This window comes from Calliphora vicina, chromosome 3, assembly GCF_958450345.1.
Source record: "Calliphora vicina chromosome 3, idCalVici1.1, whole genome shotgun sequence".
NCBI classification, from domain to species: Eukaryota; Metazoa; Arthropoda; class Insecta; order Diptera; family Calliphoridae; genus Calliphora; species Calliphora vicina.
The window spans coordinates 39,391,699-39,416,951 of NC_088782.1; the positions used below are offsets into that span (position 1 = coordinate 39,391,699).

General features: G+C 29.9%; 2 protein-coding genes across 2 annotated transcripts; one reads left to right on the plus strand and one right to left on the minus strand.

Annotated features, from left to right (window-relative positions):
* Positions 1-4,148: 4,148 nt before the first annotated feature.
* On the minus strand, positions 4,149-6,033 carry LOC135955201 (regulation of nuclear pre-mRNA domain-containing protein 1B). Its single transcript, XM_065505525.1, has 4 exons — positions 5,741-6,033; positions 5,040-5,662; positions 4,800-4,943; positions 4,149-4,730 (listed from the first exon to the last, which is right to left on the minus strand). The coding sequence occupies exons 1-4, from the start codon at positions 5,889-5,891 to the stop codon at positions 4,581-4,583; spliced, it is 1,068 nt and encodes a 355-aa protein (XP_065361597.1). The 5' UTR covers positions 5,892-6,033; the 3' UTR covers positions 4,149-4,580.
* A 2,879-nt stretch (positions 6,034-8,912) lies between these two features.
* On the plus strand, positions 8,913-25,250 carry ACXD (Adenylyl cyclase X D). Its single transcript, XM_065503128.1, has 19 exons — positions 8,913-8,995; positions 13,568-13,755; positions 17,470-17,610; positions 17,683-18,213; positions 18,274-18,395; positions 18,469-18,513; positions 18,577-18,721; positions 18,788-18,924; positions 18,996-19,281; positions 19,346-19,530; positions 22,711-22,929; positions 22,986-23,232; positions 23,308-23,415; positions 23,537-23,805; positions 23,879-23,973; positions 24,057-24,208; positions 24,268-24,448; positions 24,514-24,786; positions 24,846-25,250. The coding sequence occupies exons 2-19, from the start codon at positions 13,648-13,650 to the stop codon at positions 25,157-25,159; spliced, it is 3,558 nt and encodes a 1,185-aa protein (XP_065359200.1). The 5' UTR covers positions 8,913-8,995; positions 13,568-13,647; the 3' UTR covers positions 25,160-25,250.
* The last annotated feature ends 3 nt before the right edge of the window (positions 25,251-25,253 follow it).

The window sequence follows — 25,253 nt, forward strand, 5'->3', positions numbered from 1 at the left end:
CTTAAGTCGGGTTTAACAACATTTCATATCACTTCCAAAATTTCACCGTTACTAAATTTTTTGATTCTGAGTCAAATAACGAAATTTTTTTTTGGTTTTTTTGGCTTTAATGTTCAAAATATTATGAAACTTAATAGTCCCGCCCACCCAAAAGTAGGCGTGAGCGAGAATAAATTTTTCGTTATTTTACTCAGAATCAATAACTCTAATAACGGTGAACTTTTGGGCGTTATTTGAATTTTTTTTTTGCTAAAATCGACATAAGACATTTATTATTATATATCTCATAAAAAAAAACTAAAAAAACTGCTTTAAATTAAAGTAACATAATAATTTTTCCTGTATGTAGACTTTCTTGGGCTACTGTATGTGATGAAAATCAAACGATTTCAAAATCATCAATTGGAAATCAATTTGGAAATTTTTCCAAAATACACCCGAGATAACAAATATAAAGTTTAAAATAATTTAGCCAATAAATGTAATACAAAGTTATGGAATAAAAATCCACTTCGAATAGTTTTCAGATGTATTAAGATTAAATGAAGACACCAGGATGCAGGCAGATCCTGATGGCAATATATATCGCCTACCTCGACTTATAAAGTTGGATTATCGACGTTATGGCGGAAACTCCTGAACGTAATTCTGGACATTAAGCGATTGTCAATGGCATTATAAACAATGAAGTCCTCAATCAACATCTAGCGATTTCGGATAATAAACATCAATAAGCCTTTATAATTCAAAACATATCTTTAATGGTCCCAAATGATTCACTAACTTACATTTTATTTTGGATATAATATTGTAATTCGTGAACAATTGGAGATATCTTAATGATATGTTACACACTCAAAGCTGTGGTCTTTCCGAGTAGATGTGAATGGGTTCGTTGAAATGGCGAAAAGTAGTCCGTCCGTCTGGCTGGCTATCTATGTAAACCTTTTGTGCAAGTTTGCGCAATTATTTTTGTAGTTTTTTTTTTAAAAAAATTACCCTTATACAATACATTTTTGCTTAAAATATACTTTTTCTTATACATACCACTTAATCAATCTCATCATTTAAATTTATTTTCTTAAGGGGCCGTATGGACACATAACAGATCCTTGCTAAATTTTATCATTATTCCGAGGGAAACTTCTATAGGGACTAGGTGAAATCATGGACCTATTTGACCAAAATTAATTAATCTTCAAATTAGCAAAAAATTCAGCCTTTCACTCAAAAAACACTTCTAATAATTTTGGGCATGTTTCCTGGTAAAATGCTCCTCTGTGATAAAAACCTACTTCGTGATTCCTGCGAACAGTAATTACTTATTTAAATAAGTAATCGGGCATATTCTTAAGAATATTAATGCCATCTAGCCGTGAGCCTTTATCACAATTTATATGATGAGATTTTATTGCATTTAAAAACTTTTGTTAATTTCCAAAATTTGCAATAAATTTTGACCAATATTAATTTTTTATTTATTTGTAATACAAAAAGCCATAAGTCCAAAAACGTATTACATCTATACCCTAAACATGATTTAGCTCTCATAAATACCTTAGTTATATAGATATCCAAACCAAATTCAGCACAAATAAGTTTTATACATATAAGCTGAACTTGCACTATATAATTTTGTGACTATCGGTCCATAAGTAGTCATAGCTCACATATAAGGCCCACTTCCGAAAATCACTTTAACTAGCATAAATCTCTTAAAAATTTTGGTATCAAATTAAATTACATCGAGAAGATGATTGGTCTTGACCGACTACATTTTCTTACTTGTTTAGTTTGAGTTTTTTTTTCTAGTTTCCGCTCTATGTTTATTTCTCTATGACTCAAGACATTTCGGTCGTTATTAAGGTGAAAATCAATTAGATTCTGGGACCGTAAATAACGGTTATCCACAAAATTTGAAAACAAAAAATCTCTATGTTAGAGTCAACGGAGAAATATACTGTTATATACCAATAGATTAGTATTGACGTGCTCTTTCAGAATCTATGGTGATATTAAAAAAATGATCTCAACTCCACAGTTAACAGTTATTTTTCAACGTAAAAATAAAAGTTTGCATGAAACCGTCAAAAAAGGAGTTTTAAATAGCCGTCATAAAAAAAACTCATTTGAGGACTTTTATTTGTTCCGTCATAAAATAAAAGTCTTTTGAGGAGTTTTATTTTTCCCGTCAGAAAATAAAACTCTTTTCGTTTATTTTCTACTTTTTTCAGTATCTTTCTTTATTTTGAGTCTATATAATAATGATATAATGTTTGTAGTAATTTATTTGTTTAAGAAAAAAAACAACAACAATTTGATAATAGGAATCAAACAAATGAAAAATCCCACTTGATATTATTTTAATGAAAAATTATTCAATTGATATCAATCACTGACGGAAAAAATAAAACTCTACAAATGACTTTTATTTTATGACGGAAAAAGTAAAAGTCCTCAAATGATTTTTTTTACTGACGGAAAAATAAAAGTCCTCAAATGAGTTTTTTTATGACGGCTATTTAAAATCTTTTTTTAAAAGTTTCATGCGAACTTTTATTTTTAAGTTGAAAAATAACTTTTTTAGATGGATTTTTATTTTTAAAGTCACAAAATAACTGTTATAAAATAACTTTTTTGATATCCCTTATAACCGTTACGGTCCCTGATTAGATTATTTAACCGTCTGAAATTAATTTTTAATTGATTTTTGGAATTAAAATCCCTACATCTCCGATATTTTCGTTTATATTTATTTGAATGATTAATTAACATTATACTAATTTCAAAAAAATTAAATAAAAAACAAAAGCTTATTTTAAAATTATAAAACATTTCAAATTCTGTTTCATATTTGTTTTATGGTACGAAATTTAAAATAATAGTAATTTTTATGGGCTTTAAAGCGACTTTAAGGCTTTTGAGGTTATGTTGAATGCTTATATCTATCCTGCAAAATACTCACAAAGCTTGCCTTCTCTTGACATTATGTTATTTTTGATATCTAATATAAATCTGTACAATAAGTGGTTTTACTTAAATTTTTCACTTTAGGCAGGCTTATATTATTCCTTACTTTAATTCCAGAATAAAAATCAATTTTTTTTTTTTTTTCATAAATAAATTTTATTTTTTTTATAATTAAATTAGAAAGCACAATATTTATTAACAATAAGAAATATTCAAATAAGTTTAAATTTATGGTCTGTTCCAGTATTGTTCCAGATTTACAGGAAGTCGCAAGTTATATTTTAATAATTTGTTTGTTTTTGACTAAACCCCATTAACAATTAAAACTTAACATAAAGTTAGCACTAAAATAAATTTTGTAGTTTAATTTAACCACAACTTAGTGGTAGCAAAAATAATGTGACATATTTCAGTATGGTATAATTTTCAATATTATAACCTATAATTAGTGCTAACTTCAAGTTAAATTTGTTTTTTAATAGACCTAAAACCTGTAAATCTGATTGGTACCGAAACAAACTAAAGGCCTGATTTAGAAACACGAACAGAAAACTATTGAAAATGTGTGAAATAGTAATATTTTAAATGATTTTTTTAGTGTTTCGATCGTGTTCTGAATCAGACATAAATGAAAATATGGTGCAAACATCAATATAAAAAAATCAGGTATGTGATGGAAATCCATTTCAAACAGAAAAAATGTGGAACATGTATTTTTACATTAATTTTGTGTAATGTTTAAAATTCATTTTTTTTAATAAATTATTTTAAATAATTTGGTTTATATTATAAATCTATCGAAATTCATTACACCGTTTCAAATTGTACAATTTCCATGCATATTTTTTTAAGATTAAATTTGTAAATATTTCGAAATTGTAATGATTTTTCGAATTATTATTGAAAATACTCTGAAAATATCAGCTAAAAATGTGTGTGGCAATTTTAAATCGAATTGAAAATTAAAATGTTCGATTTTCTTTTCAATTATAAATTGTTTGTAATTTAAGGAAATTTGCACAACCCAATTTACAAATTGAAAGCAAAGATAAGAATGTTCACTTCAAGTGTTTGGAAAATTTCGTTCGTGCTCTAAAACACATCATCTCTATAATCAAATACAAACAAAAAACGTTTTAAGAACTAATTTTAAAAGATATACAATAAACATTGAAACATTTTTGTGATGATATTATAGTTTTAATTTTATTTCGTGTTACAGAAACGGTCTAGTAAATCGGTATATTCATGTTTGTGGAAATTATTTATATATTATGTAAAAACGAAAACTACATAAATTTGTAAAATTTTCAAAAAAAAAAAACTTCGGCAAAGTGGGTAAAAACATAATAATTTTGATAATAGGAAGTTTAACATATCCGACAATAAAAATGTTTATATATATATAGTAATCGTGGGTATATATATATATAGTATATATAATTAAAAGACTATTTCATTTTTGTTGTCCAAAAAATAACTTAAATGTAAATAATATTATTTTACTTTTGTTTAAAGTATGTATGGGATTTTTGCATTTTTGTTTGTTTACACAATTCATAGAATTCGTAAATAAGTGTATGCAATTTGATTTTCCTCTTTTATATTATTCAATGTATATTGAATAAATCACCAGCCGAAGGTAATGGTGCTAAGCCACCAGTTACATCGGGTAATTGTGTTAAATCAGGTAGATTGGAAAGATGGTCGCGTATTTCCTTTTGTACGGCCAACACTTTTTGCAGTTTCTTTTTATATTCCTGAAAAAAAATAAGAAATATTATAGATTTTTTTATAATACATATTATAAACAGCTAAGTGTTACTTACCTCTAAACGATTTTCAGCTTGAACCAATAATTCCTTTTGTTCAGCTTGAAAATCTCTTAACATTGATGTCAACTTAGTACGTTCTTCCATTTCAGCTGATAAACGGGAATTGTAGTCATTTAAAAGTTCAACTGCTTCATTGACCTGAAATTTGTAAAAAACAAAATTTTAACAAATATTCTATCAAATTCGGTTACTATAGTAACCTCCTCTACATATGTCTTTTCATTTCCAACTCACCTGAGTAGCCAAATTTTTGGCTGCATCCTTATCCTCCAATTTAGCCAAACAGCTAATTTCTGATATTTCCGGCGGTAAATTTGCTATGCGTTCCCTTACCACAGCATCACTTGAAGCAGAATTTTCTATACTTATTAAAGCCTTGACTAGCTCATCTGGTTCTGGTGGTTCACCCAAGGGCAAGTAGGGACTTTCGTCACCATTACCATTCAGCTCAGACACAACGGCTGATGATTTGGTTTCCTCGGTGGGCGAGACACGTGATTTTTTCGATTTTGCTTTAGGCTCATCGTGTTTACGTTTCACCTCACGCTTCTCCTCCACAGTTTCTTTGGTAGCTGAGGTAGCAGCAGTTGGAGTCGATACTTTTCCATGCTCCCTATTAAGACGATTACGATACTCGGTAATAGCTTTGGGCTCATAAACACCACGTTCTTCCCATATTTTCAGTATGCGTCCTAAACTACCGAAAAGTTTATCGGATTTGCAACTTTCACCAATATGGGAAAATGCTTTAGGCAAGACATTGGCATATTCTTTGCCATATTCGGGACCTTTCTTTTTACTATTTTGTATAACATCATTGGCCAGATACATGAAGGTTAACTTCTTCGCCTCCGGTACTAAACAACAACAAAAAAATCAATATTTATTTAGTACCTGATTTTCCCGCTTATTAATGCAATCAATTTCCCACTTACCATTTTGTAATTCCTTTAACCATGTTTTCACAATGCTGGCATGATGTTTACGATGATGTATTAACCACAAGGATAATGTTTGTATGCTTTGTTGGCTAGAATTCAATTCAGCCAATTTTTTCAAAAATGCCACTTCAGTAAAAGCCGACATTGTTTTCTAAAATTGTGCTTAGTTTTTTTTCATAAACTTTAGGCCTTGAAAAAGGCTTTTAGTTAATTTGTAAGGGCAATGTTCAAATTTAAGCCCAGTTAATTAGATATTTATGAAATTTTAATACGGGATTCACTTGCTTTAATGTTTTCTTCTTTTTGGAAAAATCTACTGAAATAGGGAAAATTCGGTTGTCATTTAAACAGCTGTTTGCCAAATAATAACTAATCTATTACAATTTTTGGTAAACACAGGGTTGTTTAATAAAGAGTTGAAGGGTTTTATTTACTAAAATTAACCCTTGAAACGTTTAGCGAATGCAAAATAATAATAATGGCTAAAGCAGGCCACACACGGGTGATTTGTGAGTCCGATTTGTTCGTGTTCGACGTCTTGTTACTTGTTAATGGGGCTGCGCGCGAATAAAATCATAAGCAAGGCGAATTTATACAAGGTGGAGTCAGTCAAACAGCTGATATCTTTTTTTTCGCTTTTTGGTTCTAACAATTGTCAAAAGCTTGTTTTTATATTTAAATATCTACATATTCTAAGCTCATTAACAAACTATTTATTGTTTACATAAATAAGTAAAGCCCTCACTATTCAATTATTTACACTATATTAAGTTTAAATACTTATTTGTTTAATTTTTCATTTTGATTTTTTGACCAATTGATGTTTTTGTAGAACTGACACCACCTTGTATGAATTCGCCTTGATCACAAGTAATTGAAAATTTTCAATTAAAAAATCAGGCGAACAAATCATTCCGTGTGTGGCCAGCTTAATCCGGTTCTCAGAGATAATGTATGCAATTTTTTTATTTGGTTTTTTGTTTTAAATGGAATAGTGATATAAAGTTGCCTTTTAATGAGTAAGTTAAACGTACGAAAGATTACTTACCTATTTTGATGTTTTGAGGTGCCCCAACACAATTGAAAATCAAAAAATTGCATATTTTTCATATGGTCATTAAACAACCTTATATTTTCTAAACTTTAGTTTATGTTGAATATAAATATTTTTATGTATTGTTAGGTCAATTTTTACTTGAAAAACTAAATATTTCATACGTTTTACAACCCACATATGCCGAAATGGGTATTTTTGCGGCCTAATCACTTGGTTATTTGTTTTTTTACTGATAGAGGACATCCAAGGCTACTAGGCATAAGGAGAGCATTGGGGACTTCCACTCACCCCGTTTTCTAGAGCCATTTATTTTTGTAATATTATAATGATGCGGGGGCACCTCTAAAAAATCAACTTTTAACAGGTATTCCAAAGTGATTACGAAAAAAAAAATCGCTCCACCCTAGTATATATACATACGACTGTGCACAGAACTTCCTTTTCGAGTTATGAGCAGAAATATTTCTCTCGAAAATAGGCGTAGGCGATAAATAATTTGTATTTGTTTTATACTATATACTTGATTAGAGGTAAATATTTGAATCGGATTTTATTTCTTGCTCTGCCATTTACATAATGATTGAATGATTGATTTCAACACAGCAATTCAGAATTTTCTTAATTTGGGAGCTTCCAAAAGGTTATTTTGTGTTTAAATTAGTGTTTATAAACCGGTTAACCGAAAAACCGGTATTTCTTCGAAATCTCGGTTTTTTGCGACCGGTTAATTTAAAATGTTGATTTTCGGTTAACCGGTTTTTATCACTCGGTTACCCGCTTTTGGAAATTTGGGACTAAAATTAAGAAATCTCACGTTTTTGTACATTTGAAACCTAAACTGCTGATTTAAAATACAAACCTCTTTAGATTAATATTTTTAAGAATTACAATGATTCTGAATAGTAGAGGACGATGAGTTTACTTAAAAACTTGTTCATAATAAATTTGACATAGTGGAAGTATTAAAAATTAAAATTAAATTCCGCATAATTCTATAAGTTTAGGATAAATCTTACTATGATTCATTAAAAACTTAGTGATGATTTTACCAAACGTTAAATTGAATTTGATGTGGATACCTTCTTTTAATAAATTTGACTTCATCAGTGTGTTTTGTTCTTAAAATTTTAATTTATTAATCATTTCGTTTGCTTTTCAGAAATATTACAGGAGAGACAAAAAACGTTCTTAAATCCTCTATTTGAAATATTTTTGAAATCTGATAATGGATTTTTTTTTTATAATGACAAATAATCACAGCTAAGAAGAAGTGGAAATTTTTTGGGACTTGTAAAATTTTCTGTTTCATATTTGAAAGTCGAGGTTATAATAAATTTTAAAATTATCAAATATTTAATTGAAAAAGTGATTTACATTTTTTGGTTGAAATTTAATAAATAAATAAACCAATAATTAAAACAAGTATTATATATTTAGTAACATATTTATATTCAATTCCATTTGACGAAGATAATAATTTTGAAATTTTTACAAAATAAATGGACTTTTGTATATTCAAAGTCATTTAATATTACCCATTAAAAATTTTAAAGCTGTATATACTTTATTGGACATTTTATATTTTCTACACAAAAATGACGGTTAACCGGTTTAACCGGTTTTTTCGATATCGGTTAACCGAAAACCCGGTTTTTTAAAAAGGCCAATTTTCGGTTAACCGACAAACCGGTTTTTTAAAAAGACGGTTTTTTATAAACACTAGTTTAAATTAACCTGGTTTTCAAAACAAAAATTCTCACAACTATAAATGAAATATTTATAAACAAGTTGGGTCCGTATATTAGCTGGGGCTTCGGAAAACCTAATTCAGACCACATGATCACAGACGGAAATCGCTTAACTGACACCGCATATACATATAAAGATCCTGGAAATATATATATTATAGACATTAAACACACTATTTCTTCAATCAAATAATACCAGTAAAAAAATAAAAAACAAAATAACGAAATCATACTTTGTTTCCCAAATTGATAAGAATTCAAAAATTTTGTAGAGCGCCGATAAAGAGGCCATTTAACAGGAGCCAGTCAGAAATACATTTAGCGATCGGAGTTACCTATCTAAATATAAACAGTTAGTCGAGCACGAACTCTCTTTACCAACGGTACAATTTCGGTAAATAACGGGCAACTGGAAGTGAAACGTTACGTGGAAAACAAGAAAACGTAAAGATAACTGAAAATAAAAATAATAAAAAAAATACTTGTCTAAAATATTTAACAAAATCATACAAACAAACACATATTGAGTATAAATACATATTTCATATTGCTTATCAGTTTCAATAAATTGATGAGTAATTAAAGTCGTCAATTATGAATGTTAAAATAACGATATTAAATCTTTTAGTAATCATATTTGTGTAATTTTGTATTCAAACAAAAGCCCCCCATTAACAAATTAATCCCTTTAACATTCGGTAGTGTAATAAAATAATAAATTAATATGTATTTACATGCTGTGATAAATTATAGTAAATTGTTATGGTTTTTGCAGCATATAACCAAAAATAATAAATGTGACTGACACCTGTCAATCACATTAATTAATATCTTGCCTGGAAATATTGGCAAATGTGTAGTAATACAATTAATGTGATTTTAATACTTCAACCATTGTGTTTTAATTAAACATCAAAAGATAAAAAAGCTTTGGCAAAAGTGTTTTGACTAATTAAAATATTATTATATAATTAGTAAATATTAAATAAATTAAACAAAAACAACATTTAATAATTGTGTTTTTAAATAATATTCGTTTCTTTTGTGTTTAACATTTATTTAATATTTTTGATCAGTTTCAGTCAATTAAAACAAAAAGTAAATTATTAACGAAAAAAGTAAAACAATCAAATTGATTATTGAATATTGTCGCTTTCGTAAATAATCTCATTTATTTTTTTTGCTTTTAATAAATAAAAAAAGAAAATATAAAATATTTTAAACTCTCGAAATGATTACAATACAAAATTGTTATTGCTTTTAACACATAGCAGAAAAAGAAAAAAAATATTTATCAATTTAAACATGTTCTTTATCGGCATAAATGATAATAAAATCAAAATTTATATTCTTTTATTTTGTTTAAGCGCTAGTAAAGTGTTAAAAAATTAAATAAAAAAAAACATAATAAAACGATAATAAGTATATGCAACATCAAATTGTATATGTTTAAAAAAATATCTTTGAGTGTATTTGACATTGTACTTACGATAAATAGTTATAAATTGTGCGTGAATAGCGGAAATTCGAAACCATAAAAATATTGTCGTGATTTAAAATGTTTTTATCTGAGAAATAAATGAATGGCAATATTTAAACAAACATAATTGAAGGAATTATTGTCGTTATCTTTTCTGGAAATTTATTTAGTCTATGGAAGAAAATGGCCTATAAAAACTCTGGTATCTGTAATTTGTTTTTAATCGGAAATTGTTTTGACTTAGTTCTGATTACAAAAAAAAGAGTGAACAAATTAAATGAATTTTGCAACTCTTAAACGTAATTCTCTCCAGAATTATGTATTCGTAAAAAAAACAAGATCATCGCCACAACTAAAAGTTTAATTAATAGCTCAGTTTATATAAAATTATTTAAAGTACATATCGTAAATGGAATAGAAAATACAAATTTTTCTCCGAATGAGTGATATTTCCAATTAATACAATGGAAACTTGTCCAAATATCCAATTAATAGGTTAAAATACAAATAAAATACTTGTAGTTTTTCTAGATCATTTCGTTTTAGTGAAATAACGCTATTCTTAAAGTAACAATAGTTGTGTTCGCGTACTTGATAATTTGTAATAATTTGTACAAATTATCACTGGAAGTTACGGGATTCCGTTCGCTTACTTTTAAAAACTTGTAACGAGAGAGCAAGAGAGAACATGATATTTTTTACTGGACATTTTTTGATGTGTGTGAAGATAAATTTAAATTTATTTAGCACAGACCTAAACCACATTTTTTAGCTCAGCCCATTTTGCAGTTAACAGAGCACTGTTAATCACTTAACAGTCATAATACTTGAATTATAATAATCAAATTTATACCTACAATATCTGAAATAATTTCAGAATAAGAAAAAAAATGGAAAAAATTAAAAAAAAACAATCCATCTGAAATAATAGATGGATATTTGAACCCATCGTAATATCAGGATTCCAATAAATTTGACTTTTTTGAAAAAATAAATCTTTAGAGGATTTTTGGCCATTATAGAAATTAGGAAAAGGGCTCGGATATGACACTATATAGAAATGGTAGTCCTAGGGTCACTGAATGCAATTGTGGTATTATGACTGTTAAGTGATTAACAGTGCTCTGTTAACTGCAAAATGGGCTGAGCTAAAATATGTGGTTTAGGTCTGTGCTAAATAAATTTAAATTTATCTTCACACACATCATTTTTTGTCCAGTAAAAAATATCAACATAAAAAATATGTTTATAACAAATTGTTGCAAATGTAAACAAAACAAAAAAGTTGAAAATTAACATAATTTTCAAGTCTTGCAAAGAAAAGAAGTAAAATAAACAAAACAAACAAAATTGATTTATAATAAAATACAACTTATTTTTTCAAATTGTTGTTCACGTACTTTTTTTGGATATTTTTTTAGATTGAGAGTAAATGCATTTTTACGCTCTAAATTAAAGTTACTGGAATGTACGCGAACACACTTAATATCAATACATCATAAATATGTTCGTTAGAAACTAATTTTAAAATTATTTATTTAATTTGACAGGTATGAGTTTTACCTTTTGTATAGAAAAAGATTCGTAAAAATCGGTTAGAAAATGGCTGAGTTACACATTTTGGAAAGCTACTGCAGTACGATTTTTCACTAAAATATGTAACACGATCAACTTAGACCGGCGGAAAATTAAAATTTGCTAAAAAAGTGCCCTTTTGAAACATAACTCTTTTCTCATTTGTTTTCATAAGATCTTTTCATATTATCATTTCACAATTACACAAATTGCGATTTCCGTTCCTCAATTTGTTTTATTACATTTTTTCTTTTCATATGAAAACATTTGAATTTATTTATAATTTTTTCACTAAACAAAAGTCAGAAACTCTATGAAAATATGAAAAAACTTTTCATTTCACCGTTTCACAGAACCAGAATCGACCCCCAGTTCAATATGTGATAAATATTTGAATTGAAACTGTTGAGAAAATAGTTAAAATTAATTTCAATACAACATTCTTATGATTTTCGGAAGTTGTATCTTTAAGAATATCGTTATTTAACTATAATTGCTAATAAAGAATTTGCTGAATGAGAACCCCTGCATATTTTAGGTTCGTCATAGACTATGAACCTTTGAAATATTTTGTTATTCCGATATAACCGCATCTGATTAAGCTTCATTCCTGGTATAATTTTGAGTCCTCATTTTTGGAACAATATCCCATATACGATTGAGATCTGGCGATTGAGGCCATTTCAAAAAAACGTACCTAATTGGAGTGTAACCACTCGGTGTTTGGGGTCATTGTCGAGCTGGAATCTCCAAACTAGGGAGATATTTTCCTCGTATGAACACATAATATTATTTAAAATGGATCTACATATGTATGTATATGTGATTTCAGTCATAGTATCTTTTATGATATGAATTGGACTAATAAATAAAACCACACCATAATATTGGCATCGTCAAAGTTGACTTTCTTATTTGTATACATAGAGTCCAGTCTCTTTCCCTTCGGCCGTCTGACAAATGTTCTTCCATTACTGTCTTTTAAATTGTATTTGGATTCATGCGAAAATAATTCGAGAACTAATTTCCAATTTTAGATTATTGATAACACTCCGGGGAGTGTTTTTTGGGAATTTTTTAAAATCTCTTGCTATTAAATGATCTTGTCTTCGAGTAGTTTTACGAGGCCTTCCTTCCAAATATTGAGTTTTTACAGTAACCGTATTACGATTTTTTTTTATAAATTTTGAAACTGCTGATTTTAATTTCGGGAATTTCTTAATAAGATTTCGTAATTAATGTAACAGAATTATATCTGCCCAAATAAAACATAAATTCGGTTAACTCAAAAAAAAACTATTTACTCTATATTTAAAACTTCAAGGAATATTCTAAAAGTAGACAATAATACTGATTTGACATAGACGGATCTCTTAAATCATTTAGTAAAATTATATTGAATTTCGACCGGTTAAAACTACGAGACAAATACGATTAATTTTGACCGAATAGAAAAATGTTAGATCTTTTTCCCTAATTTAGTATTACAAAAGGATAGATTTTTTTATTATTTTTCGGGAATGGAAAAGTCTGGAAAATTTGGAATCGTAGTAAAACTCTTACCTAAAAAGGAAAACTTGTCAAATTAAAACATTTTAATTTTGGAAATGTTTGTTTGGTATTGAAAATACCTTAGCCCCCATACAAATATCCCCCGGAATACTGTTTCTGACTTTCTAACTTCTATTGTAAGAAGATCACTACATTTCACTTCAAAATTCCCACTAAACATTTCAATTATAACTGCATTCACTTCTTTATACACACACACCGACAATAAATAAGTAATTTCAACGTAATTATAATTATAGGAGTAATTGTTTATTTAAACAATAATGTTGTTAAATTAAAATATTTATCGATACATGTGTAGATGCATGTTTAAATAATGTTTTTCTCTTATTATTTTTTTGTGTAGATAAATTAAAAAAAAAATTGTAATTTGTTTGTTGTACTTTTAGTGTAATTAAATAAAAATGTTTACCATTTGATATAAATTCTTACCATTTTGCAATAAAATAAACTATTGATTGCAAGAAATATGAATTCGTTTTTGGAAGACTCTACGGAACGTATCAGTCGTTTAAGCAACGAAAGCCGTCATGATACCCTGATTAATGAGAAGAAATGGGAATGGGGTTTTCTACGGGTAAGTAATGCTAATGTATAAAACAATTATTATTTATAGTACGTGTGGGAAGCTCTAGTAATTATTTTAAAACAATAAATGAAAAAGTACTGATAAAATTATATATAAAGTGAAATAATAACACAATTTTAAACTTTCAATTTTACGGGGAAAAATAATGTTAATAAATCAAACCATATAGATATTTCAATTGAAATGACTAAGTATTGGTTATATATATTAAAGTTTTATCAAGATTAAATAGATTTATTTAGACAGTAGATTCGGTTCTGAAAAAAATATTTAAGTCGGACTATAATAAAATTTATGATCTTAAAAAAATTTACGAAATTCACTTGTGATTACTCACTTTTGAGGCTCTCTGTATAGCCTTAGTAACTATTTACCTGATGTTTAATCGAAAACCGTCAATAAATTTTTATATGTTTATGAAAAATACCAAATATTGAACTTAGCAGATTTTGGTGAAGGGCCCAGTGACTTTTTATTTTGATTTTGGTTATAATATTGTTACGTTTTTACCTTTTAAATAAACCGGACACACACGTTTATAATTCACAACTTATACAGCACACGGTAAAAAAGTTAATTTATCTTTACTTGACGATGTACAATGGGGGAACTGAGAAAAAAAGAGGAAATAATTCTGTAACTTCTAAACGAATAGACCGATTTAAATAAAAATTCCCACGGCTATAGATAGAAGGTGTTGATAAATTTAAGTTTTGAATTTGGGCTTATAACACCAAGGGGCGCTGAGCCACAATGCCCCAAATTGGGGCAACTCGGGTATATCAAAAATTATGATTAAAAATTTTTGTTTGCCATATATTATCTCTTATAGTTTATGAGTTATTCGCATTTGAATAGTAAAATTTTATGTTTTTTACCTACCTTGGTCTGCTTTTTTTTGCTAATAACGGATCCAATACTTTCCCGATTTTCATGAAGTGTCTTTCTTTAAATTAACAAAAAATGTATTAATTATCGTAGGAAAAAACTGTTTAAAAACCTTTACTGAGTCAAAAATTATGTGTATTCAAACTTAAAAAAAATAAAAAAGTAATTTTTTCGCCATTTGAATAGTAAAATTTTATGTTTTTTACCTACCTTGGTCTGCTTTTTTGCTAATAACGGATCCAATACTTTCCCGATTTGAAGTGTCTTTCATTGAATTAACAACAAATTTATTAATTATCGTAGGAAAAAACTGTTTAAAAAACTTTACTGAGTCAAAAGTTATGTGTATTCAAACTTAAAAAAAAAATAAAAAAAGTAATTTTTTGCCATTTTTTACGAAAAAAGTACTTACATTAATTTAAATTATACAGAACATAAGAAAAAGACAAAGAATGTATTTATATTTTTCTGAAAGATAACATCTCGGGAAATATTATAAAAGCAAAATAATGTCAAAATTCGTATTAGTGCGTGGTCCAGATCCTTCCGAAGTAGACCTATTTTTTATGTAAATTTTAACTTTAGACAACATATTCTAATTCTTTCACTTTTGGATTTGTATCAAAAGTTTCTATATAAGTGTAAAATTTCATTATAAACGGTTCATAAACAAAACTTTTATTACATTTTAAAAATTAAAATTTTCAAAAAAAATCAGCTACCATTTTTTATTCCCATATTTTTGAAGATCTCGTCTTTTTAATTTTTGATATACAAAGTTGTTCATATATCTTCATCGAAACCTTTTTACTGGTTCATCGAAAACTTTTTAAGGATCCAGAATGTGTTCAATATGTTACTGTCAATCAAATGATGCGACCAGTTTGGGTTAGGTCCTTGACCTGCCAGGTTATTAAATTTATTCCCTCCGAATTTTCTAACCAATATTATAATAACCAAAACAGTATGGGGTTTGGGTTAGTTCCAGGAACTATCACAGATCGTTTAAAATATGCAATAGACCCCTTCCATATGTCAGTTCTCTGCATTCTTAGGACATTATTAGAACATGTTCCTAAATCCCTAGATTTAGATTCTAATGATAACATCCATAGAACTATCAGTTCTGTGGAACATTATAGTATTGTTACGAAATTACACTGTCAATTTGAATTTAACGATTTTAACATGGGTTTCCACATCCCGCAACTTTTGTATACATTGTCATAAACATGAACATTAAGGCTGCCGAAAATTCTACAAATAGAACCTTCTAGTTTTGTCTGTTAGATAATTCATCTAGCTTCTAGAATATGGCACTGTGTGTATAATCTTTTTAGAAAGCTAATTCTTCCGTGATAACACTAGTTTACAAGATTTTTGCCCATGAATTGAAACATATGGGGATTTGTGTATTTAGGTCTTCTAACTTCGGAAAAAATATTAAAAAAAAATCCTGGATGTCAAACTTTTGAGATATTTATTAAAAACGAAACATATAAAAATGTACATTAAATTAGGACAAAAAAAATTAAAAGTGAAGTGTTTAGTCCTATTTTTATAATTATTTTCATTTGTCTCCCTCACGACACTTCAACAGTAGTCTCCTAGCATATTCTGATCCCAAATTCCTCTCGAAAAACTTCAAATCTTGATGGAAACGCTCTCCATGTTCGTCACTCATGTGTCCGAGGTTTTCTTTTTACATGAGAATGTAAAAAGTGAATTTTGAGTGATATATTTACACCCATCAGTTCAAAATTATGTAATAAATTCGCAACAATATCTCTGTAATTTTGAAGTTTCTTATTCCCCAAAAATTCTTGAACAACAAGTTTAAAAGAATTCCATGCTGCATTTTCAACATCGGTTAATAGACACTCAAATTTGGTATCAACCAAAATTTTTCTTATTTGAGGACCCACAAATATCCTTTCTTTTAGTTTAGCCTCAGAAAGACTCGGGACCACACTGCATAAATATTGAAATGCTGGTATTGTCTTATCTAAAGCTTTTACGAAATTTTTTAATGTAAATAATCATTTTGCAGTGTTTGTGTTATAGGAAAACATCGATTTGACTGAATAATTTTTCCGCAAATAAAACAAAAATGGTCTGGGTTTATTTTACACTTTCTAGAAGACATTTTGAAGTAGTTTTTACTTTAGAGTTTTGTATTTAATAGCGATTTATTAACGTTTATCTACAGGAAAGGTGTACTTTTATACAGTATTTATTTTTTTCCCGTTAATTTTTTTTGGAATTTGTCAAAAGAATAAAACTCTCAAAGTATCTAGTAGCTTCGCCAGAGTCTTGAGTAACCAAAAACGATGTAAATACTTAATTACTACAATTCGGTACACTACAGTATGCATTAGTAGTACTCAGGGCAGGTGAAAAATAAAAACCCATATGTATATCTCAATATTTTGACGTATAGGTGCGAAACAAAAAATGGTCAATTAACTAGCGTCCCTAGCTCTTCTCAAAAATATAAGTTTCATTCCATGAGCAAACAAAAATTTTTGATTTGTAAACTAGTGTAATTAAATGAAAAGTTACAAAATGTTTTGTTAACCGATAAAGCTAAATGTTTCTTTATAAACTTATTTTAAAACTTCATACCCGATGCGATCGGGTTTAACATTATTAGATTTCGCTTCCTTATAAACCCTTTTCCGACTTATCGTATTCAGAATAGTATTATTTATAAAGATTTTCTACAGGAATTAAACATGACATTGCAATTATTTAACAAATAAAGTAAATAGACTGATTTGATTTCAATTGAAACCATTTTTTTTTCCATTTCAGAATCAATGTCGCAATTTAGAATTGGAGCAATTCTATCAGTCGTATATGCAACGATTGCGTGTCAGCTATTTATCGTTATTCATCATTATCGAACTGCTAGTGGTGGGTGTGCACTCAATTATACTGCTATCAACGGTATCAGTAAGTAATCAAAATTAATTATGTACTTGTACAACTTTACCTTTATTAATGATTAATTAAACAAATTTACAGAATTTAAATAATGTTGCCACCGATATTTTTGCCTATGTCACATCGGCCTTACTGGTATGGGCTATTTTGGCTCTTAACTTTCGCGTAGAACTTATAAAACGTTATCCCTGGATAATGTATGTTACCTCTTGGTTAGCTGTTACCATATTGGCCATGACGGACATAGGAGTTACAGTTTATCATGCAGTCATAAATCTGGATATATTAAGGCCAGCCTATGGTTCCTATATACTATATGCCGTCTATATATTTATGCCCTTGCCCGATAATGTGCATGCCTTTATGCTGGGCATGGCTGTGACAGTATCGTATTTGATAGATTATGCATTTGTGACATATCGTAAACTACCGGATGGCACGAAAACTTTGGATATCAATAAACTCATAACCGAGGGCATATTTCTATTGAGCATTAACTTTTTGGGCATATATTTTCGCATGATGAAAGAGATAGCCATACGTACAACATTTTTGGATCGTCGCAAGTATGTGGAGGAAAATTTATTGCTGCGTTATGCCAGAGAAGAGGAGGTAGGTGTCATTATACAAATATTTAATTTAAATTTTCATTTATTTCCATAATCTTAATAGCGAAGTTTATTATTGAGCATAATACCGGCACATATTGTGAATAAAATCGAACATGATGTTAAATCGCGTTTGGAATATAAAAAGGCCAAAAGACGTGCTTCACAAAATCCTCACTATGGAGCGTAAGTCAAGAAGGTAATTCCAATATCAATGAAGACATTTTTAAAAGCAACTTTTCTTAAAACACATTTTTAGTGAAACTGAAACGAAAATCTCACGATGGCGTCAACCCGAAATTGAGTAAGTTTTAAATAAGATTTTTTGGACCATATCTTTTATATTGATGGAAATTATTTGTAAAAGGAAACTTTTTATTGAACCGCATGATGATGTTACCATACTGTATGCTGATGTGGTAAATTATACTTATCTAACCACCACTTTGGATGTCAAGACCCTGGTGGAAACGCTGCATGATTTGTTTGTTAAATTCGATACGGCTTCGGAGGCATGTATAAAATAACACTGAAAACTTATTCTCACTGCCATAAATTACTTTTCTTTATAACCCCAGGAATACAATGTCTTACGCATAAAATTCTTGGGTGATTGCTATTACTGTGTGGCCGGGGTGTCTATACCCAATGAATATCATGCCAAATGTTGTGTTGATCTGGGTCTACGCATGATCAAGGATATACGTGATGTAAGGTATAAATTAAATAATTTTCTGTTCATTTTGCATTTCTTTTATACTGAAATATTTAAAATTCTATGTTTAGAACAAGACGTAAACTGAATATAGATATGCGTATTGGTGTCCACACGGGCAGTATATTGTCAGGGGTTTTGGGTGCCTGTAAACTGCAATATGATATTTGGTCCAAAGATGTAGATATTGCCAATCGTTTGGAGCAGACGGGCATGGCTGGTCGAGTACATGTCAGCGAGGAAACTTTAAAGCAATTGGAAGGTGAATATATGTATGAGGAGGGCACACCACAGGCCAGAACAGATCCAGTTTTAAAAAATTTTGGTATACGTACATTCTTGATCAAGCCACCCAGGGTAAATATGGTTTTTATGTAAAATTTTAGTTGGAATTTTTAATTTATTTTATATATTTTCTTAGTATGCTTCCTATAATGAACAACGACGCCCCTATACGGGCGTTAAGCGCCAAATCGAACAACGCTCTAGAGCCGATACTTCAACGAACTTTATGCAAAATAATATACAACAATTTAATCAAATACGAACCCAAGCTAAATTGGAAATGAGTCGAGAGTTGGACAAAATGCCAATAGGCAGAATACAGTAAGTACGACTGGAGTAAAAACTAGTGATTTTTGGTCGATTTTGTCAAAACTTGTTCTAGTAGCATTACCAAACATATTCTTAGGAAACGTTGAAGAATTTTGTCTTTCATCAGTGATTTTAGTTTGTAACTATTTCCTAGGCAATGAGTACCAATTAGGGATGCCAATCCCGAAAATCCCGGGATTTTTTGGGATCGGTATTTCCCGAATCCCGGGATTTGTGAAAATATGAGATTTCTGATATTTTAGGAAGATTTTTGAAGCACCCAAAATACTTAGCTAAATTTCAGCATATTTTTATAATACTAATCTCGCTCCAAATCCAAACGCAGCCAGATTTTTTCATTTGAATCAGGGAGCAGCACGTCTCCCTTGCATTAACAGGCTTTTACACAATTTACACTTTTACGAAATTTATGTTCAAGTTATTTTCTGAAGGGGACTAGGGGCAAATGTAGCCCGATTTCCGCAGTACTTTACAGTATAATTTCAGAGTACTTACAACTTATTTTGTGCAAAATTTTATAAGGATTGCCGCATAATCAAGATATTTATGACTGCTCAAACAGTACTCCGGGGGACAATTGTATGGAGCTAGGGGAAATCATGGACCATTTTATTTTAATTTAATGCATTAGTTTTTGATTTGTTATATTTTTACTTAAATATATTAATGAAATAATAGTTTTTATTGTTGAATTTGATGTTTTTGACGTTTAACTAAAATCCCGAAGTCCCGAAATCTCGAAATCCCGAGATTTACATTTCTAAAATCCCGAATCCCGGGATTTGTAAAACCCAGTCCCGTTTGACATACCTAGTACCAATGGAGTAAAAAGTAGTACTTATACCCTTCACCTTCGTGAGAAGGGTATATATAAGTTTGTCATTCCGTTTGTAATTTCTACATTTTTCATTTCCAACCCTATAAAGTATATATATTCTGGATCCTTATAGATAGCGGAGTCGATTAAGCCATGTCCGTCTGTCTGTCTGTTGAATTCAATTTTCTGAAGGCCCCAGATATCTCCGGGATCCAAATTCTGTCAGACATACTTTCGAGAATTTTGCTATTTAAAATCAGCAAAATCCGTCCATAAATAACGGAGATATGAGCAAAAATCCGAGACAACCTCTGAAAATTTCATCAAAAAACACAATGTATTGCATGCTTTGACAAAAAAGCAACAAAACGTATGTTTGGATGTCCATGCTTTGCGTATTTTGTTTTTCTTTTGTGTTTTGTTTCTTTTGGCGTTGTTGTTGTTTTTTATACAATTAAACGTATGTTTGGATGTGTGTTGGTTTCATTGCCTTGCGTATTTTGTTTTTGTTTTTTCTTTTGGTGTTCTGTTTCGTTTGGCGTTGTTGTTGTTTTTTGTGTTCTTTATAAATTTAGGATGCTGTACGCTGAAAGAGTGCAATGTACATACATATATACTAATTATAAAAAATAATAATGCATCCACAACGAAGGTGAAGGGTATATAAGATTCGGCATAGCCGAATATAGCACTCTTACTTGTTTTTATTTGAAATTGTCTTCCTCGTAATTCGTTCTAGAGAATGTTTAAAGATCAAACTCACTTTCTTTGAAACCGTTCTAGAATAAGTATTTCTAAAAAAAATTTGTTTCCAAAATTACATGTATATACTCTCTGTTCATTCCTCCAAGTATAGATTCAATCGTATGTCTTTATGTAGTCCAAGTATCGCTTGAATCGTAGGTTCCCAGCGGGAAAAAGATGCAGTAAAGAGACCTTCTTAAAGGCCTTTGCAGAAACAAGAACTTCTAACCGCATTGCAAAATCATTTAAATTTTACACGGCGTGTCATTGCGAGCCAAGGCCTTGCATACTCGCTGCAGTTAGAGGGCTAAGAGAAGGCCTATTTATGAGGGGAAAATAAATAAGAAGCCAACAAGCAATTTTTTGTTGTAAATTTGTAAAGAGAGTTAATCAAAGAGATGCAGAGTATTTTATTTATTGATGTAGACTGTTTTCATTTAATCACTTGTTATTAGAAGGGAATTCATAGGGCTTCTTGAACACCTTCTAAGAGCAGGCAGAGTGGAATGAGTATCGGATCTTTTAGAATGTGTAAGTATGCCTCTTAGAAGGCCGACAAACTGTAGTCCTATCATTTTTTCCCACTGGGTTTTTATGTAGTCCAAGTATAGCTTGAATCATATGTCTTCATGTAGTCCAAGTATAGCTTCAATCGTAGGCCTTTATGTAGTCCAAGTATAGCTTCAATCGTAAGTCATTATGTAGTCCAAGAATAGTTTCAACCGTTGTTCTTTATGTAGTCCAATTTTATCTTCAATCGTAGGTCATTATGTAGACCAAGAATAGATTCAATCGTAGGTCATTATATAGTCAAAGTATAGCATCAATCGTAGGTCTTTATGTAGTCCAAGTATAGCTTCAATCGTAGCTTTTTATATAGTCCAAGTATAGCTTCAATCGCTTCAAGTACAGCTTCAATCGTAGTCCAAAAAGTCCAAGTCTTTATGTAGTCCAAGTATATCTGCAATCGTAGGTCTTTATGTAGTCCAAATATAGCTTCAATCGTAGGTCTTTACGTAGTCCAAGTCTTTATGTAGTCCAAGTATAGCTTCAATCGTAGGTCTTTATGTAGTCCAAATATAGCTTCAATCGTAGGTCTTTACGTAGTCCAAGTCTTTATGTAGTCCAAGTATAGCTTCAATCGTAGGTATTTATGTAGTCCAGAGAGTCCAAGTCTTTATGTAGTCCAAGTATATCTGCAATCGTAGGTCTTTATGTAGTCCAAATATAGCTTCAATCGTAGGTCTATACGTAGTCCAAATATAGCTTCAATCGTAGGTCTATACGTAGTCCAAGTCTTTATGTAGTCCAAATGTAGCTTCAATCGTAGGTCTTTATGTAGTCCAAAAAGTCCAAGTCTTTATGTAGTCCAAGTATATCTGCAATCGTAGGTCTTTATGTAGTCCAAATATAGCTTCAATCATAGGTCTATACGTAGTCCAAGTCTTTATGTAGTCCAAATATAGCTTCAATCGTAGATGTTTACGTAGTCCAAGTATATCTGCAATCATAGGTCTTTATGTAGTCTAAAACATTTCCAGGGAATGTTAAATTAAACTTTTACTTACATATGAATTTAATTTAAAAAACCTATCTTCTTTCCCCCAAAGGATCACGAAATTCTGCTTTGATCGCTCGAAACGTTTGACACAAGACGAAATGGAAGAGCAAAACTTCCGACGCAACATAACCTCAATGTGTTTGTTTTTCAAAGATTGGCGTTGGGAAATGCAATTTTTAAGAGAAGCCGACGATATGCTAAAATACAGTGTCATTATGGGAGTTATTATCTTTTTTGGCATTATGGCCATACAATCGATTAATAAAGTGTAAGTACTTCTACATTAAATTCTAAAAATTCTTAGTTCTTATTTAAAATTTTTAGACAATCGACAAATTTTTGGGCTTCCAATGCCACCTACATAGTACTAATGGTCATTTGTATATTTTTGACCTGGTTCAAGAAATTATGGATAATGTTTTTCGCTGAGACGGCCCAATCGGAGCCGAAAAATAACTTTGTATTGTTTCTCTTTGATGCCTCCAAGCATATACAGAGCAGCATAACAGCACGCATCACAATGTATTTGTTAATTATTATAATACATTGTTCGGCTACATTTATACAATTGGTAAAATTATTATTATTATTATTTATTTTAGTTGTGAAATATATTAGATATAACTATACATTTCTAAACTTTTAGTTAGATTGTAAAAACTGGCCTATTTATAACGAGGATGATGCGGACAAAAACAAATATTTGCAACATTTTACCAATGGCCGAGAATGTGAAGTGGGTTTCAATCCCTGGGTAAGTTAAACTTCATCCCACCCACAGGTTTACAACAGGAAGTTTTTAACTTTAATAATCATTTTTGAATATGGGGATATGGATATGGAATATCAATAATAACAAACATCTGCTTTTTTAGGGCATTACCGAAAGTCTAGAGTTAACCATTTGCATGGTGTTTCTCTTCTCACGCATACCCTTTGTGGTCAAACTTATTGTGGGTGTTTTAATATCGGGCATTTATGCAATTGTTATATTCGTTAGCTACTCACCGATTTATGAGGCCAGTCCTTCGACAAATGTTGCCTTACAGGCAGAGTATTCCCATGTCATGGTTATAATTATAACATTGGTTATTTTCCATTTAATGGATCGTCAGACAGAGTTTATTTCCAAAGTGGATTATAAGTGAGTTTTGGAAGCGGGAATAAGGTATGCCGATTAATAATAAAGTTGATGATTCGTTTAAATATCTTTTTAGCTGGAAACGTCAATTACAAAGAAAGCAAGAAGATGCTGAAGTTACAAATGCCTCTATCACAGTGTTGATTAAAAATATTTTGCCATCTCATGTTGGTAAGTATTTATAGACGAAAATTATTAATAATTTAAGATTATTCATATTCTATAAATTCTTTATATGGTATTTATATTTTCAGCCGATATTTATATATCGAAACAAATGAAAAATGAATTATATTACGAAGAATATGATAATGTGGCCGTCATGTTTGCTTCCATAAAAAATTATGATATTGAAAGTGTTGGACTAAGGGTGCTTAATGAAATCATATGTGATTTTGATGAAGTGGTAAGTTTTGTAAATTTATATCTAACATAAAATTTATTTAAATTAATTTCGATATACAGCTCAAATTGTTTGAAGCGGAAGGTATGTTTAAGGTGGAAAAAATCAAAGTGGCTGGTTGGACTTATATGGCTGCGTGTGGCTTAGATTTAGCACGTTCCGAACATGTTAATACTCAAACCAATTTTCGTTCATCATCTCTGTTGCCCAATGGACGCAGAAGTCATTATAATAATAATAGTTGTGAGTTTATCAAAAACAATAGAAAACAAACTTTAAATTATTAAAATACTACAAATTAATTACAGTCAATTCACATACTTCAAATGATATAAGACTGGATATGGGACCCTCCACCTCAAAAGAGGCGTTGGAGAGAACGAAAAAACTGTCCAACCAATATGAGGGACACAGTAATAATACAAATCAGAAAAGTCGTAAAATAAGTTCCCCACAACAGTGTAATGTGGTGCATGTAATGGCACAATTTGCTTTGCAATTAATGAAAACAATGCATTCGTTTAATGTGGAGAATCTGCAATGTGAAGATGGTGTTTCAGATTATGGAATGTTAAGAATTGGTTAGTAATTGCATTTATTTCATTATTATATTTAATTTATTTGATTTGCTTTTAAATAGGCATTAGTAATGGCTCCATTATGGCTGGTGTGGTTGGTTCCTCTAAACCCCACTATGATATTTGGGGCAATTGTGTGAATATGGCTTCCCGCATGGATTCTACCGGTATACCCGGTCACATACAAGTCACCGAAGATACGGCCGAAATTTTGCGCACCTTTAATATACAATGCAATTTCCGTGGCATGACTTATGTCAAGGGTCGTGGCGAAATACCCACATATTTTGCGGGAATTGATGAAAATTTAAATTTCATACCAGAAACCACAAGTACAAATGATTTAAGTAATATTAACAAAAACAAACAAGAATGAATGACTGACTGATTTCATCTGAAAATTTTAAGAAATACAAGCATATATCCACGCATCCTCGCACTCGCACAGTCATAGATAAATTGCACTCTAT

What these genes read in the sequence shown, in the direction of transcription:
- LOC135955201 (XM_065505525.1), bottom strand. Translation starts at nt 5,891, where the DNA reads ATGTCGGCTTTTACTGAAGTGGCATTTTTGAAAAAATTGGCTGAATTG. An exon ending in CCAAAAATTTGGCTACTCAG is followed by an intron (nt 4,944 to 5,039) that starts GTGAGTTGGAAA and finishes TACAAATTTCAG; the next exon opens with GTCAATGAAGCAGTTGAACT. An exon ending in AAGCTGAAAATCGTTTAGAG is followed by an intron (nt 4,731 to 4,799) that starts GTAAGTAACACT and finishes ATTTTTTTTCAG; the next exon opens with GAATATAAAAAGAAACTGCA.
- ACXD (XM_065503128.1), top strand. Translation starts at nt 13,648, where the DNA reads ATGAATTCGTTTTTGGAAGACTCTACGGAACGTATCAGTCGTTTAAGC. An exon ending in CGGCTACATTTATACAATTG is followed by an intron (nt 23,233 to 23,307) that starts GTAAAATTATTA and finishes CTAAACTTTTAG; the next exon opens with TTAGATTGTAAAAACTGGCC. An exon ending in AAGTGGGTTTCAATCCCTGG is followed by an intron (nt 23,416 to 23,536) that starts GTAAGTTAAACT and finishes CTGCTTTTTTAG; the next exon opens with GGCATTACCGAAAGTCTAGA.